At 49.9% G+C, this 13,198-nt stretch overlaps 1 protein-coding gene across 2 annotated transcripts in view; it reads left to right on the top strand.

Moving 5' to 3' along the window:
• Positions 1 to 282: 282 nt before the first annotated feature.
• The window catches only part of UBE3B (ubiquitin protein ligase E3B), a 20,356-nt gene continuing 7,440 nt past the window's right edge, over positions 283 to 13,198 (top strand). Inside the window, exons 1-21 of one of the 2 annotated variants that reach the window (XM_017734883.1) lie at positions 283 to 421; positions 850 to 1,053; positions 1,431 to 1,551; positions 2,344 to 2,403; positions 2,749 to 2,853; positions 2,944 to 3,040; positions 3,699 to 3,784; positions 4,469 to 4,551; positions 5,089 to 5,194; positions 5,837 to 5,957; positions 6,572 to 6,749; positions 7,124 to 7,293; positions 8,000 to 8,167; positions 8,916 to 9,087; positions 9,660 to 9,778; positions 10,377 to 10,491; positions 10,844 to 10,943; positions 11,366 to 11,485; positions 11,802 to 11,978; positions 12,066 to 12,176; positions 12,964 to 13,101. In XM_017734883.1, coding sequence (XP_017590372.1) covers positions 893 to 1,053; positions 1,431 to 1,551; positions 2,344 to 2,403; positions 2,749 to 2,853; positions 2,944 to 3,040; positions 3,699 to 3,784; positions 4,469 to 4,551; positions 5,089 to 5,194; positions 5,837 to 5,957; positions 6,572 to 6,749; positions 7,124 to 7,293; positions 8,000 to 8,167; positions 8,916 to 9,087; positions 9,660 to 9,778; positions 10,377 to 10,491; positions 10,844 to 10,943; positions 11,366 to 11,485; positions 11,802 to 11,978; positions 12,066 to 12,176; positions 12,964 to 13,101 — 2,508 coding nt within the window. In that variant the 5' untranslated portion in view covers positions 283 to 421; positions 850 to 892. The remainder of the gene's footprint in view (positions 422 to 849; positions 1,054 to 1,430; positions 1,552 to 2,343; positions 2,404 to 2,748; positions 2,854 to 2,943; positions 3,041 to 3,698; positions 3,785 to 4,468; positions 4,552 to 5,088; positions 5,195 to 5,836; positions 5,958 to 6,571; positions 6,750 to 7,123; positions 7,294 to 7,999; positions 8,168 to 8,915; positions 9,088 to 9,659; positions 9,779 to 10,376; positions 10,492 to 10,843; positions 10,944 to 11,365; positions 11,486 to 11,801; positions 11,979 to 12,065; positions 12,177 to 12,963; positions 13,102 to 13,198) is intronic. The other variant, XM_008634073.2, reaches the window with a different exon arrangement.

Here is a 13,198-nt window from a genome sequence, read left to right on the forward strand (position 1 = left end):
TTGCTCGTGGCTTAGGCGAGTCCCGGGAGGGGCAGCCCAGCTGGAGGGCTGTGGGTGGCTCTCAGGTCCTGCCCGCCCTACTCGGGGATGGCACCTGCTCCGGTCCCGGGGACCCCGGAGCGCTTTGTCCCTCCGTGTTGTCACACATGGAGTTATCCCTCCCCCCCAGCTGCCTGTGCTGGTGACCGCCGCCGAGCCGCGGTGCTGCTTCTTCCTTCCCCTTACCGTTTTCCTTGCGGGTGCAGCGAGGGGTCAGTGGGGTTCAAGGGACTTGGAACTGCAGAGGGAAGGTGTGAATCCCCAGATCAGCCAAGCAGGGAATGTGCTTGTTCATGCAGGAGCTGCCCCAAGCCTCGGGATGGGGATCATGTGCGTGTGTAAATGAGCATCACACGCTTCCCCTGAAGAAGTGACCCCTCAGGTGAGTTCCTTGTTACTATTTATAAAGCTCTGGTTGACTCTGGGTGTTTTATCTGCTGAGTGGCAACAAACCAGTGCCCCTTGTGCCCTTTGCCTCCTGGCCCTGGCCGGGGAGTTGTTCTTATCTGTCTCCAAGGAAAGAGCAGAGGCTGGAGAGGGGAGGTGGAGTGCAGGAAGTGGAGCACAATGTCAAAACCACTGATTTGTTTATTTTTCCGCTTAAAATCTCCCAGCCTGCAGCAGACTGTGGGCTGTGCTGGAAGGATTCCCTCTCAGCGTTTTTGTGTCCCTGCTGCAGCCCCGTGACAGTCACTGGGGGTTTTTTTTATTCCCACTTTTCCCTCTGCTGTCGGATTCTCCCTTCCCCTGCAGGCAGACAAGAACTGCCCTTCCCTGGGTGTTTTCTCCACTCTGCTCCCGGTTTTCCAGGTGTTTGCTGCAAGGATCCTTTGCTCCCTGAGAGGTTCCAGCCATGTTCAGTGCCAGCCAGTCGTCCAGGGCTCAGTTCCTGGACAAGGCCCGGCAGGCGCGGGAGGAGCGGCGGGAGCTCAAGGAGAGGGAGAGAGCTGCAGTCCAGCTCCAGGCTCTGGTCAGGAGGTTCCTGTGTCGATGCCGCCTGCAGAGGGAGATCAGGTGTGTGGGATTCATGGAGTCGTGGAATGGGTGGGCTTGGAAGGGACCTTAAAGCTCATCTCATTCCAAACCTCTGCTAAGGGCAGGGGCACCTCCCACTAGCCCAGGTTGTCCAAGCCTCGTCCAACTTGGCCTTGGGCACTTCCAGCCACAACTTCTCACAGCTGCTTCTTCTTCCACCCTCACAGGGAAGGATTTTTTCCCAATATCCCATCTAACCCTGTCCTGTGTCAGTTTGAGTCCATTCCCCCTTTTCCTGTCATTCCAGACCCTTGTAAAAAGTTTCTCTCCATCTTCCTCGTGGACCCCTTCAGGGAGGGAATTCTGCCTTTGCTCCATGATTGCTTTTTGACTCCTTGTTTTTCCCTCTTTGGTAGGAGAGAGGTGGAGGATTTCTTTGGGACAAATGAATGTGGCTCAAGTAAGAGAAGTGCCCTGTCTGTGTTCAGAATTGCCAGGAAGCTGCTGTTTGTGTTCAATCCCAAGGAGGACAAGGAGGTGAGGACACTACCCTGAAATCCTGCTCTGCTTTTGGGGACAGGTTAAATATGTTTAGTTCCTTACCCAGTGATCTTGGAGGTTCCTGCAATATATTCTGCTTTCAGCAATGCTCTCTCTGTATCCTGGCCCCTCCTGAAGGGATCTCCCTGTAGGAATGAAACAGAAGAAGCCTTGACTTTTTCAGGAGTGGTTCTGTATTTGGGGCATCCTTTAATGGATGCTTTTCCTGGTGACTGTGCCAGCTGCAGGAGCTGAGCAGTGCCTGGGGATTTTGGCACACCCCAGTGCCCCAGGCAGCTACTCTGGGGCAGCTGCCAGGGATCTGTGCTGGCACAGGGAAGGCTGTTTGTATCCCAGCAGCTTTTCTCACCATGCCCTGAACTCGTGGGTTCAGAGTGAAGCCCTGAAATGATGATCTTTGCCCTGGGAAACTGTGAGGGCTGACTGGAAGGAAATCAGTTGGAAAATGGGAAGCTGTGTTCCAATGGCAGCAGCAATGGGGGGTTTTTTAATCTCTGTCCCATGGATATCTGTGCTCAAATGCAGTTTCCTGTGAGTACAGCATCCAGAAACATCCCTGTGTTCCCAAGGAGGGAATTCTGCACAGCAGCAGCAGCGTGACGTGATGTGCTCCCAGGGAAGGAGCCCCTGGGATTCCTGTAGGGAATGTGTTGGGAACATTTGCTGTTTGGGACAGGGATCTTGCTCCCTCTGCTGAGCTGTTCCTCGTGCTTTTCTGGAACAGCCCTTCCTGTAGTTAGAACTAATCCCACCTTTGGATTTTCCCAGAGGTTTGAAAAGCTGTGCCGTTGTATCCTGAACAGCATGGATGTGGAGAACGAGCCCAAGGTCAGCAGGGGGGGTTGGTTTGGAGTGGGCAGGGGTTGGTGGTTATTTTTAACTCTCTGTGTGGGGATTTACCTTGGTAAGAAGTAATTTTTAGCTTTCAGAAGCCCCTGAGCACTGTGGAGATTTCACAGGGAAAGTCTGGACAAGTCCTTTAGTATTTCTGGGATATTTCTACTCTGTAGAGCCACGGGAGTTAAAGGACACTTGATTTCTGGGGTGGGTGATGTGCTTTGACCAGGGAAGTTGGGGAGAGAAGCATCTTGGTCCCACTGCTGGCTTCAGTTCCCAAACTCTGCCCAGCAGCAGCACAAACCCTGATCCCTCTGTGTATCCACCCTCCTTCAGGTGTGGTACGTGTCACTGGCACTCTCCAAGGACCTCACACTCCTCTGGATCAAGCAGATCAAAGACATCCTGTGGTTTTGCTGTGAGTTCCTCAAGCAGCTCAAGGTAAGGACTATTTTTGTGTTTTCTCTCCCTGCATTTAGCAGGTGGCACAAGGCTCAGTGGATTTGTTAACCCTGCTGTTTGTCATCCCAGCCTGATATCCTGCAGGACTCCAGGCTGGTGAACTTGCACCTCACAATGCTGGTCACCTTCACAGACACTTCCACCTGGAAAATCCTCCGGGGAAAAGGTTGGTGCATCCAAGTGTTTAAGTCACTGAGTTGGGACTTGGTGTTCAAATCTACTGAATATTGCCCTGGCACAAGTTCCCACAGAAGCTGTGGCTGCTCCATCCCTGGAAGTGTCCAAGGTTGGACGGGGCTTGGAGCTGCCTGGGATAGTGGAAGGAGGCCCTGCCCATGGAATGGGGTGGAGTGGGGTGATCCTTAACATTCCTTCCAACCCAAACCATTCAGGGATTCTGTTTCTGCACCTTGGTTGCCACAAAGATTCATTCTGCTCCTGCTTTTGCACAAAGCAAGGCTTCCCTTGGGATTAAGCTGTTCCCCTTGGGATTAGGCTGTTTCCCTTAGGACACCAACAGTTGTTACAGCATTTTTGTAATATTCCAGAACCTCCCACACAAGAAACATTCAGAGGATAAGGGAATGTGCTCTCAGCTCTGGGGTTTTGTAGGAAATAGATGTAGAAAAGGCAGACAAGTATTAGGAGGAAACGAGACCCTTAAAGCCTAAACAAGACAGTGTGAAATGCTGCCAAAATGATGGGTTTGTGTAGAAGGACGAGGATTTGTGCCAGGAAGGCTTGTGCAGTGACAAACCTTCGTGTGGGGGAGTCAGAGTGGGGCTGTGGTGCTGTTGGGGTGACGTCAGTGCTTTAACCCAAAGGTGAAACCCTGAGACCTGCCATGAACCACATCTGTGCCAACATCATGGGCCACCTGAACCAGAAGGGCTTCTACTCCGTGCTGCAGGTCAGTCTGAGCTGCCACAGTCCTGGCTTTACCCAAAGCAGCCCCTGCCCTGCCTGTGCCCCTTTCCTGAGCAGCTCTTTGGATCCGTGCTGGGGTCTCAGGGAGGAGCTGCCGGTGATTTGGGTATGATTGTATTTTTTCTCAAGCAAAGTCAAGTCTCTCAAGTTTCTCCAGTAAAGCAGAGTATTCCCACCTGAGACCAAATCCACCCTTCCCCTTCTGTCACTGCTGCTGAGCCCGAATCCTGCTTATTCACCTCATCATGAGAAGCACAGGGCCAAGTCCTAAATAATTCTCCCAAACTTTGCAGCTGCCACATTGTAGGGGTTGGGTTTGTTTGCTGCTCTGCTGGGGAAAGGAACTGATGTAATGAATCTTTTAAATAAGAATTACATTACCAAACTCCGAGCCTTGCCTGTTAATTTTTAAAGCCTGTGAGCACAGGTTCTAGGGAAATAAGTCCTTCAGAGTGTCTGATTTCATTGCAGTTTCTCTCTTCTGCCATTATGAACCTGAAGCCCTTCTAGTTCTGCCAAATAACTTGTAAGAACTGGATTTTAGGCTGCTCTGATGTTCTTTTTCTCTGCATTAAATAAACTTCGTGTCTTTCAGGAGTAATAGTATTTTTTTGTTTTTCTGAGTACTACAGGGTTTTTATATTTTGATTCCTTTTTTTGGTTCCAGATTTTGCTAACTAATGGCTTGGCAAGATCCAGACCTTCCCTGTCCAAAGGCTCCTTAACTGCCATCTTCTCGCTTGCCTTGCGGTGAGTCAGCTGCAGCTGCCTGGGGGGATTTGCAGCCAAACTTGTCTTTTTTTGTGTTTTGTTGGTTTTTTTTAGGACTTCTCATTCTTTCAGTGTTTTTGTGCCACTGAGAATATCACCCTGAGGAAAGAAGTTGCTTTAGGCAAATGGCTCGCTTTGCTGTCGTCCTTTTTCAGATCAGAGTGGCTTTAAGTCAGGAATTAGTATGAGCTTAAACTTGAGGATGCAGTTCAGTTCAGGGTGAGCTTGCTCTGAGAACAGAAGTGTGAGTGGATGATCTTTTCCCTGGGATGCTTCAAAGCCAGGTTGGAAAGGGCTTGGAGCAACCTGGTCTGGTGGAAGGTGTCCCCTGCCCATGGCAGGGGGGTGGGATGGGATGAGCTGAGCTTTAAGTTCCCTTCCAAGCCAACCCATTCCATGTGTGTGTGGTTCTTGCTGAGGGAATTCCCAGGATCCAGTTCTGGATGGCTCAGTTGGAGGCTGTGTTGCTTTCCCAGGTCAGGTTGAGCTCTGAAGTGTCTCTCTCTCTCTCTGTAGCCCTGTGGTTGCTGCACAGTTCTCAGACAATCTGCTGAGGTCCTTCCTGATCCATGTCATGTCTGTGCCTGCTATAATGACTCACCTTGCTACTCTCACCCCTGAGGTAAGTGGCTGATCTCAGAGGACCAGCAATCTGCTGATTATCACACCAGGACACTTATTATTCCATTTTATCAGCTCTTGGAACAGAGCTTTGGCATTTCTCTCTTTGCCAGTTTCACCTCTCTGTTGTGAAAGCCTTACACATACTCTGGATTTCTAATGCAGAAGTGATTAACACCAGTGGGATGATGGGCTGAACTGCCCTAAAATACCTAAATAAATAAATAATAAAGGCATATATCACCCACAGCTTGAATTTTTCATGTCCTTGCTCTTCCATTTCCGTAACCATAGACAGAGCCAAAGCCAGAATCACCCTGTTGGGTGGCAGAGGCTCTGTGGGGTACCCACTAATCCAATTCAATCTGCTTGGTGCAGACAGGCAGGTTTTGTGCCAAACAGACAAATGCTGTGTTCTTGCAGACAGAGCATTGCAAAGGTCTGGCTCCAGCTCCAGCATGACCTGTTCACCTGCCAGGGGTTTCATTTCCCAGCCCAGCTCCGTGTCAAACACTCCGTGGGGCAACAGCCTCAACTTGCTGCTTTATTTGGGAAGAAAAGCCAATGCCAAGTGCTGCTGGCAGATCAGGTGTGGGAATGTGGTGCTTCCCAGCCTCACTGGCACTTCCATCCTGTCTTCCAGCGCCTGGCAGTGATTGAATCCCACGAGCTCTTCCGGAAGTTCATCCTGTTTCTGAGCCGAGAATCCCAGTGCCGGGATGTCTGCGTGTGCCTGGAGGGCAGTCACACTCTCTGCTTGCTGGGTGAGCACCTCCAACACTTCTGTTGAGTTTGGAAAACAGTCTGGAGTCAGATCTTCTTTTTCCATGGGGCAGAGCTGCCTCCAACTCATCATTTTTAATTGTTATTTCGATAACAATTTATTTTCTAAATAATAACTGAGATGGATTTGGGGACGTTACAAGCGAGGTTTAAGACATTTGCAAAGGGAGGAAGGGCCAGAGATTTGCTCTTGTATCCATGTCATGCTGAACTGTGAAGCATCATCTCTGCCAGCTTTTCACTTGGACTCTGAGCAAGCCTTGGAGTGTGGCAGACTTGGATCTCCCTCCCCTAACTGGCCCTAAATGCTGCTGAAATATTTAAATTCACATTTCTGCAGAAGTAACAAGGTGACCGGTTGGAGCTCTGGGATAACCATGGATTGGAGCCTTTAGGAGTTTGTAGAAGGTGTTGGTGGGGAGGTGGCCAAAAGGACATGTCACCTCAGGGGTTGATGTGTGCTGGAAATGGCTTCCTGCTCGGAGATCATTACTGACACAAATCCCTGGGACTGGGAAAGGATTCACTTCACTGTAACCCGTGTCCCGCAGCATTTGTTCCTCCTTAAGCCTTGCTGTGCTGGTCCTTCCTCCAGGCAATCTGGTGTTCCTGGGCTCCCTGAATGACCAGGTGCTGGAGGAGGAGACAGCTCATTTTGTGGGGGTGCTCATCCACATGCTCTCCTACTGCCAGAAGTACGTGTCCCAGAAGAAATCCAACCTCACCCACTGGCACCCTGTGCTGGGATGGTTCTCACAGACTGTGGATTATGGGTGAGTGGGAAGGACCTCAGTGGGGAGAGATGATGAAGCCTCTCCTTTTAATTTTTAAATTTTTTTATATGTTGCAAAGTGTTTTATGTTTCGAGACGAGCAGTGGGAATGATTCCTCAGATATTTCGGGTTCTAGCTGCACAATAAACTGTAGCATTCCTACACAGACTATTCCATGGGGAAACTCATGGAGTGCAGTTAAACTGGTGACCAGTGGCCATACTGGTACACTGACACATCAGCTCTTCCTGTGAGCACCATCTGTAGGGTGGGTGCATATTCCCATTTGGATTATGAGCTAAATGGATCAGTAGCACTGCCTGGTGTTTTATTCCAAGCTGCCTTCTAAGCTGCCCTCCTGCCCTGTCTTCCAGGCTGAACGAGTCCATGCCCCTGCTGACCAAGCAGCTGCAGCACCTCTGGGGAGTCCACATGATCCGTATCCTCTTCAGTGATGTGCTCAGCAAGAAACTGCTGGAAAATCAGGAGATAGCGCAGCTGCCAGCACAGCCAGTCTCCCCCCAGAACAGCCTTCCTATGAAAAGTCAGTTCTGGAGGGTTGTGGGGCTTTTTTGTCTCTGTGTGTGTGTGTGTTTACATGGATCTCTCTCCCACACTCTCAGGGTTTTGACTTTTCCACTTACGCCAAAAGCTTTGAATAGTTACTTGCAGCAGCTGCTGCTGCTTAGGTGGGGATGTGATCTCTCCTATTTGTAATTCCTCCTTGGAATGCTTCTGTGACCTGGGGCAAGTCTCTTTCTTTGGTGCTGGGAAAATATTTGCTTATTTTAGCAGTTTTTCATCATTTTCTCAAGTAGCTGAAGTGCTTTTGGCAAAACTTAGAACTTCCAAGAGAAGATGGAAGCTCAGCTTCCCATGTGGAAAGCAAGGTGAAGCTGGCTCTTGCACCTGTGAGGTGTGGTGGTTCCTGCAGAAGAGGATTTGGGATGAGATAACTGTAAATCTGGTATTTTCTAGCTGTTGCCTATAACACTGGATCCTGTAGTCATTATTTGCTGCTGTCAGGACCATGGATCATGAGTGGTTTGGGTTGGAAGGGAACTTAAAGTCCATCTGAGGCCAGGGCAGGGACACCTTCCACTATCCCAGATTGCTCCAACCTGGCCTTGGACACTTCCAGAGATGGCTCAACCTGTGCCAGGGCCTCCCCACCCCCACAGGGAAGGATTCCTTCCCAATATCCCATCTAATGCTGCCCTCTGGCACTCCTCCTGTGTTTCTGCCACCAGACCTGTTCAAGAGAGCTTTCCAGAAGTCGGCCTCAGTCCGGAACATCCTGAAGCCGGTGGGAGGGAAGCGCGTGGACTCTGCCGAGGTGCAGAAGGTTTGCAGCATCTGTGTCCTGTACCAAACCACCCTGACCACCCTCACCCAGATCCGCCTGCAGATCCTCACAGGTCAGGGCACCTCTGTGCTGCTCAAATCCTTCCCAGTGGAGAGAACAAAAGAGATTTTCTTATTTCTGTTGATTTGTTGGGAGTTTTATCACTGCCAACAGGTTATTGACTGGCTGGGGAAGGCTTGTTCCATCCTGAGTCATCCGTGGGATCAATAATGTTCAGCACCACTTGATCAAGCACAAACTCTCCAGAATACAAATTAAAGCAAGTTTTCCTCTCATGAAACCTTGCTTACTCCCTCTCAACCTTCAGCCTGAGTCAGTGTTTTTTGGGGAGCCTGGCAATATTAGTCTTGCTCCGGTGGGAACACTGAATGCTTTCAAACATCTTGAGAACAAACTGCCTGTCTTGGGAAGGGGTGAGGAGGAGATCTGCACTGTTTTGGTAGAGCAGGGAGTGAGTCCAGAGCTTTGGGTGCTTTGTGGTGACCATGGGTGCAGCCTGGTTGTGTTCTCATCCCTAAGGTGAGTGTGGGATCACAGGAATTCATTCTTTTCTAAAGCTGCAAAAGAATTTGGGGGGAAACCTTTAAGATGTGCAAACAATGCCTCATTAAAAGCTGCGGTGTTTTTGCTTTCCTGGTGATTGTCCATCTCCTGTTAGTGCAGACAGGCCTGGGAGCCACATGGGATGCTCATGTTCCTCTTCTGCTTTGCAAAAGGCTCTTTCAGCTTCAAGTCTCACCTGTCTGAGCTTTCACAAGCAGCAGAATGAGCTTTACTGAGTGCATTTTATATTTTCCTAGGTCTCACTTACCTGGATGATCTGCTGCCCAAATTATGGGCTTTCATCTGTGAGCTGGGACCACAGGGGGGGTTAAAACTCTTCTTGGAGTGTTTGAACAACGACACAGAGGAATCCAAGAGGCTGCTGGCCATGTTGATGCTCTTCTGTGACTGCTCCCGTCACCTCATCACGTAGGTAGCACATGGATGGGGATCCCTGGGTTTGGAACATGGAGCTGTTGTGTTCCTTCAGGTTCAAGAGAAACATTTAAGGTTTTATGTCGTTCCATGAAGATAAGTAAGCAGGGTAAAGCTTTTGGGGTTGAGTCCAGAGAAATAAAGGGCTTCCAAAGGACTTTTCCCCCTCAGCTGTGTGCTGCTTCCAGCTGGTAACAAAACTGGGTGGGAGGAAAAGAAACAACACAAAAGATGGGAAAAGGGGGTGGAAGAATTTGCCCTTGCTGGTCAGTAGAGACAGTTCTCTCAGCTTGAATGAGGCAAAAATTTTCTTGGGAATAGAAAAGGTCCTTTTAAGGCTGAAACACTGACTTTGCTTGTATCTCAGCCTCTCATACCATCTTCTGTTAGGATCTGCTCTCAATCAAAATCCATAAATAAGGTTTGGTTGTTTATGACTTTAGATCCTCATGGGTGTCAGTTGTCATAGAAATAAGAGCTGCTGCTAAAGGATTATGTGCCTTTATGAAAATTTCAGCAGGGAATTAAATTTACACTCGTGCATTTGCATTTGTTTGCTCTGACAGGATTCTGGATGACATCGAGGTCTACGAAGAGCAGATTTCATTCAAACTGGAAGAGCTGGTGACCATCTCCTCTTTCCTGAATTCCTTTGTGTTTAAGATGATCTGGGATGGAATTGTAGGTGAGTGCTTTTAGTAGCTTGAGTTGATGTTACTGTTAGAACCTTAATTTTGGAATTTGAAGCTTCTGCTAATTATTCCTTGGCACAAAAAGCACTACAATGTGGGAATATGTCCCAGTCTTTTGATGTCCAGATGCCACGATCATGCTTGGTGCCAAATCCAGCGCACTTCCCTATTTCCAGTAAGGATTTGTGTAACAGACATGATGGGCAGAGATGGTTTTTGGCAGAGATGAGGTTTGCAAGGCTGGGCCATGTGTTGGACAAGAGCAGGGCAGTGCTGTGACCAGGCAGAGCAGCTTGCTCGGGTCTCTGTAGAATCTGCTGTGGATCTCTCTGCTGGTATAATTTGGGTACAGCTCAACTCTCTGGTAATGAGCTGAGATAGTCCAGTTCTGATGTGAAATGAGATGGCTTTGATCAGCTCTGTTTGAAGAAGAGACTCTCTGTCTTCCCAGAGGCACAGAATCCTTCCCTCTGGAGGCCGTGTGGGTCAGGAAAACACCCCAGTGCTGCTACTGTGGGGAGGATGATCAAAGTGTGGCTCCTGCTGGTGCCAAGGGTGCCTGGACTTTGCTGCCTTGTTCCTTTTGTGCAGAGAATGCCCGAGGGGAGACCCTGGAGCTGTTCCACTCTGTCCATGGCTGGCTCATGGTGCTGTACGAGCGGGATTGTCGCCGGCGCTTCGCTCCCGAGGATCACTGGCTGCGCAAGTGAGTGGCCCAGGGCAGGAATCCTGGGCAGCTCCGGCTTTGTCCCACTGCTCCACATGCTCTGGGGAGCCTGGTTTGGGATTCCTTAGTGACATTCTACCTGTGGGATCGAGGTGGGAACTGCTGCCTGTGTTTGCAGTTAAGGACACCCCTGGTGTTGTGCTTTTTTCCGTGGTGGGAGGTTTAGGTGGTGCTTTGAAAACTGACTCAGCACCCAAAAGCTTGGGTGTTCCTGGCCCTTTTTACCTTGTTAGTGTGTACACTGGGCACTTCAGTCATCTTTGGAAGCATTACCAGCAGTTCCCTCTCCCACACCTCAGGGATCTCTGAATCTCTGCCTTTCTTTGTCAAGGGACCTCAAACCCAGCGTGCTCTTCCAGGAGTTGGACAAGGACAAGAAACGAGCCCAGCTGCTGCTGCAGTACATCCCACACGTCATTCCCCATAAGAACGTGAGTGGGGTGGGGGTAGAGGATGGAGGCTGGGAATCAGTGGCCTGGGTGGCCTGGGGTGGGAGGGACACGTGTCTGGAGCATTTTGTGACACGGAGCTTCTTTTGAAATGCCAGCTGAATAATTCACCCTCACCTTCCCCAGTAGATTTCCTCTAAATGTCTTGATTTCTGTCATTGAGAGAGAGCTGATTTGTGTCCTCACCCCTTCCCAGTGTATTTCTTTCAAATCTCTTGATCTCTGTGTTGAGACAGAACTGATTTGTGTGTGCAGCTGCGTGGGGTGAGTGGGTGACAGTGGCACCAGGGCGTAGCTGGGATCAGGACAGCCAGCAGCACTTCTGCGTGTCTGGAGCCTCCCAAATCCCTTCTGCACTGCAGGATCCCTGTGGATTGAGACTTGCATTTGTTTTCCTCTTGCAGAGGGTGCTGCTCTTCCGGAACATGGTCACAAAGGAGAAGGAGAAGCTGGGGCTGGTGGAGACGAGCTCGGCGTCCCCTCACGTCACGCACATCACCATCCGCCGCTCCCGCATGCTGGAGGTGAGGGACACGAGCCAGCCCCCAGGGCAGCACCCTGGCCTGACAAAAACAGGGCAGGGGGGTGTGTTTTTACTTTCTCTGTGGGTGTTGAGGGACCCACTCCCAGAGCTGACATTCCAGGAGAATGCTGGACCCTTGTTTAGCTCAGGCTGCTGCAAACCTGGAATTCTGACTTGGAAAATGCTGGGTTTTTGAGCTCAAGGCTCAATGACAAATGCAGATTTCTGTGTACCTTTGTCCTGTCTCTGCTGGATCTCTGGGTGGGTGTTTCACGTCTCCCTCTGGGAATGTTCTCTGGATTTTCTGCTCTGTGTAGGATGGATACGAGCAGCTCCGGCAGCTTTCCCAGAACGCCATGAAGGGAGTGATCAGGGTGAAGTTTGTCAATGATCTGGGGGTTGATGAGGCTGGTATTGATCAAGATGGAGTCTTCAAAGAGTTCCTGGAAGAGATCATTAAAAAGGTGTTTGACCCTGCACTGAATCTGTTCAAGGTAGGACACAGGTGCCATCTGAGGTGACCCTGTGCAGGCAGAGCCATTCTGGCTCACTGGGCTCTTATCTCTTATCTCTTTGTGCAGACCACCAGTGGTGATGAGAGGCTGTATCCATCTCCAACATCCTACATCCATGAGAACTACCTGCAGCTCTTTGAGTTCGTGGGGAAGATGCTTGGGAAGGCTGTGTATGAGGTGAGCCAGAAGCACCAGGCTGGGATATTGTCAGTGATGGGACCTTTGAGAGCATCTGTCCTGCTTGGGGGGCTGTTAGTGAAGAGAGGAGTTTGGAAAAATGGCTTGGATAAAGATCCTGATAGTGGAACAGGCTGGGATTTCTTCAGGCATGTATTAAAAAAAATCTTGGAGGTAAAACCTGGGACATGCCTGACTTATTCCTTGTGGTGCTGGGGGACACCAGCCTGGTTTTTTGGTGTTACACCTTACAAACATCCACTTGTGGATACCTTAAAGGGACATGAGGCAAAGAGGAGACTGGAATGACAGAATGACTCCCTGATAGAATGGTTTGGGTTGAAAGAGAACTTTCTAGTCCAATCCACTTCCCACTGGCAGGGACCCCTTCCACTCTCCCAGGTTGCTCCAAGCCCCATCCAACCTGGCCTTGGGCCCTTCCAGGGATGGGGCAGCCACAGCTTCTCTGGGCACCCTGTGCCAGGGCCTCCCCACCCTCCCAGGGAAGGATTTTTTCCATGTATCTCACTAAATTTCCCCTCTTTCAGTTCAAACCACATAAGGCAGTTCTTTTAAAGGACACATGGAGCTCCCCAGGTGCCTTTTCACACCTGCCTTACTAATGAATGGATTTTAACAGGATGTGGGGTTTGTGGCTGATTTTGGTGCCTTGCAAAGTGCTCTTTGCACTTGTTCCCCATCACAAGATCTGCCTTGCAGGTAGCCAAAGATGCCACAACCACGAGTGTGTGGCAGGGCCTTACCTGTGTGTTCTTCTTGTCCCTAGGGAATAGTTGTGGATGTACCATTTGCTTCCTTCTTTCTGAGTCAGCTCCTCGGGCACCACCACAGTGTCTTCTACAGCTCCGTGGATGAACTGCCCTCCTTGGACTCGGAGTTCTATAAAAATCTCACTTCAATTAAGGTTTGAGCAGTAATTTTCCTGTCATTCACCCTCCTGATTGCTGCCTCTTGTTAGAAACTGCCTTTGAGTATTGCTTTAAAAACCCCTGGGAGTAACT

This window comes from Corvus brachyrhynchos, unplaced genomic scaffold (assembly GCF_000691975.1).
Source record: "Corvus brachyrhynchos isolate BGI_N302 unplaced genomic scaffold, ASM69197v1 scaffold114, whole genome shotgun sequence".
NCBI lineage: Eukaryota > Metazoa > Chordata > Aves > Passeriformes > Corvidae > Corvus > Corvus brachyrhynchos.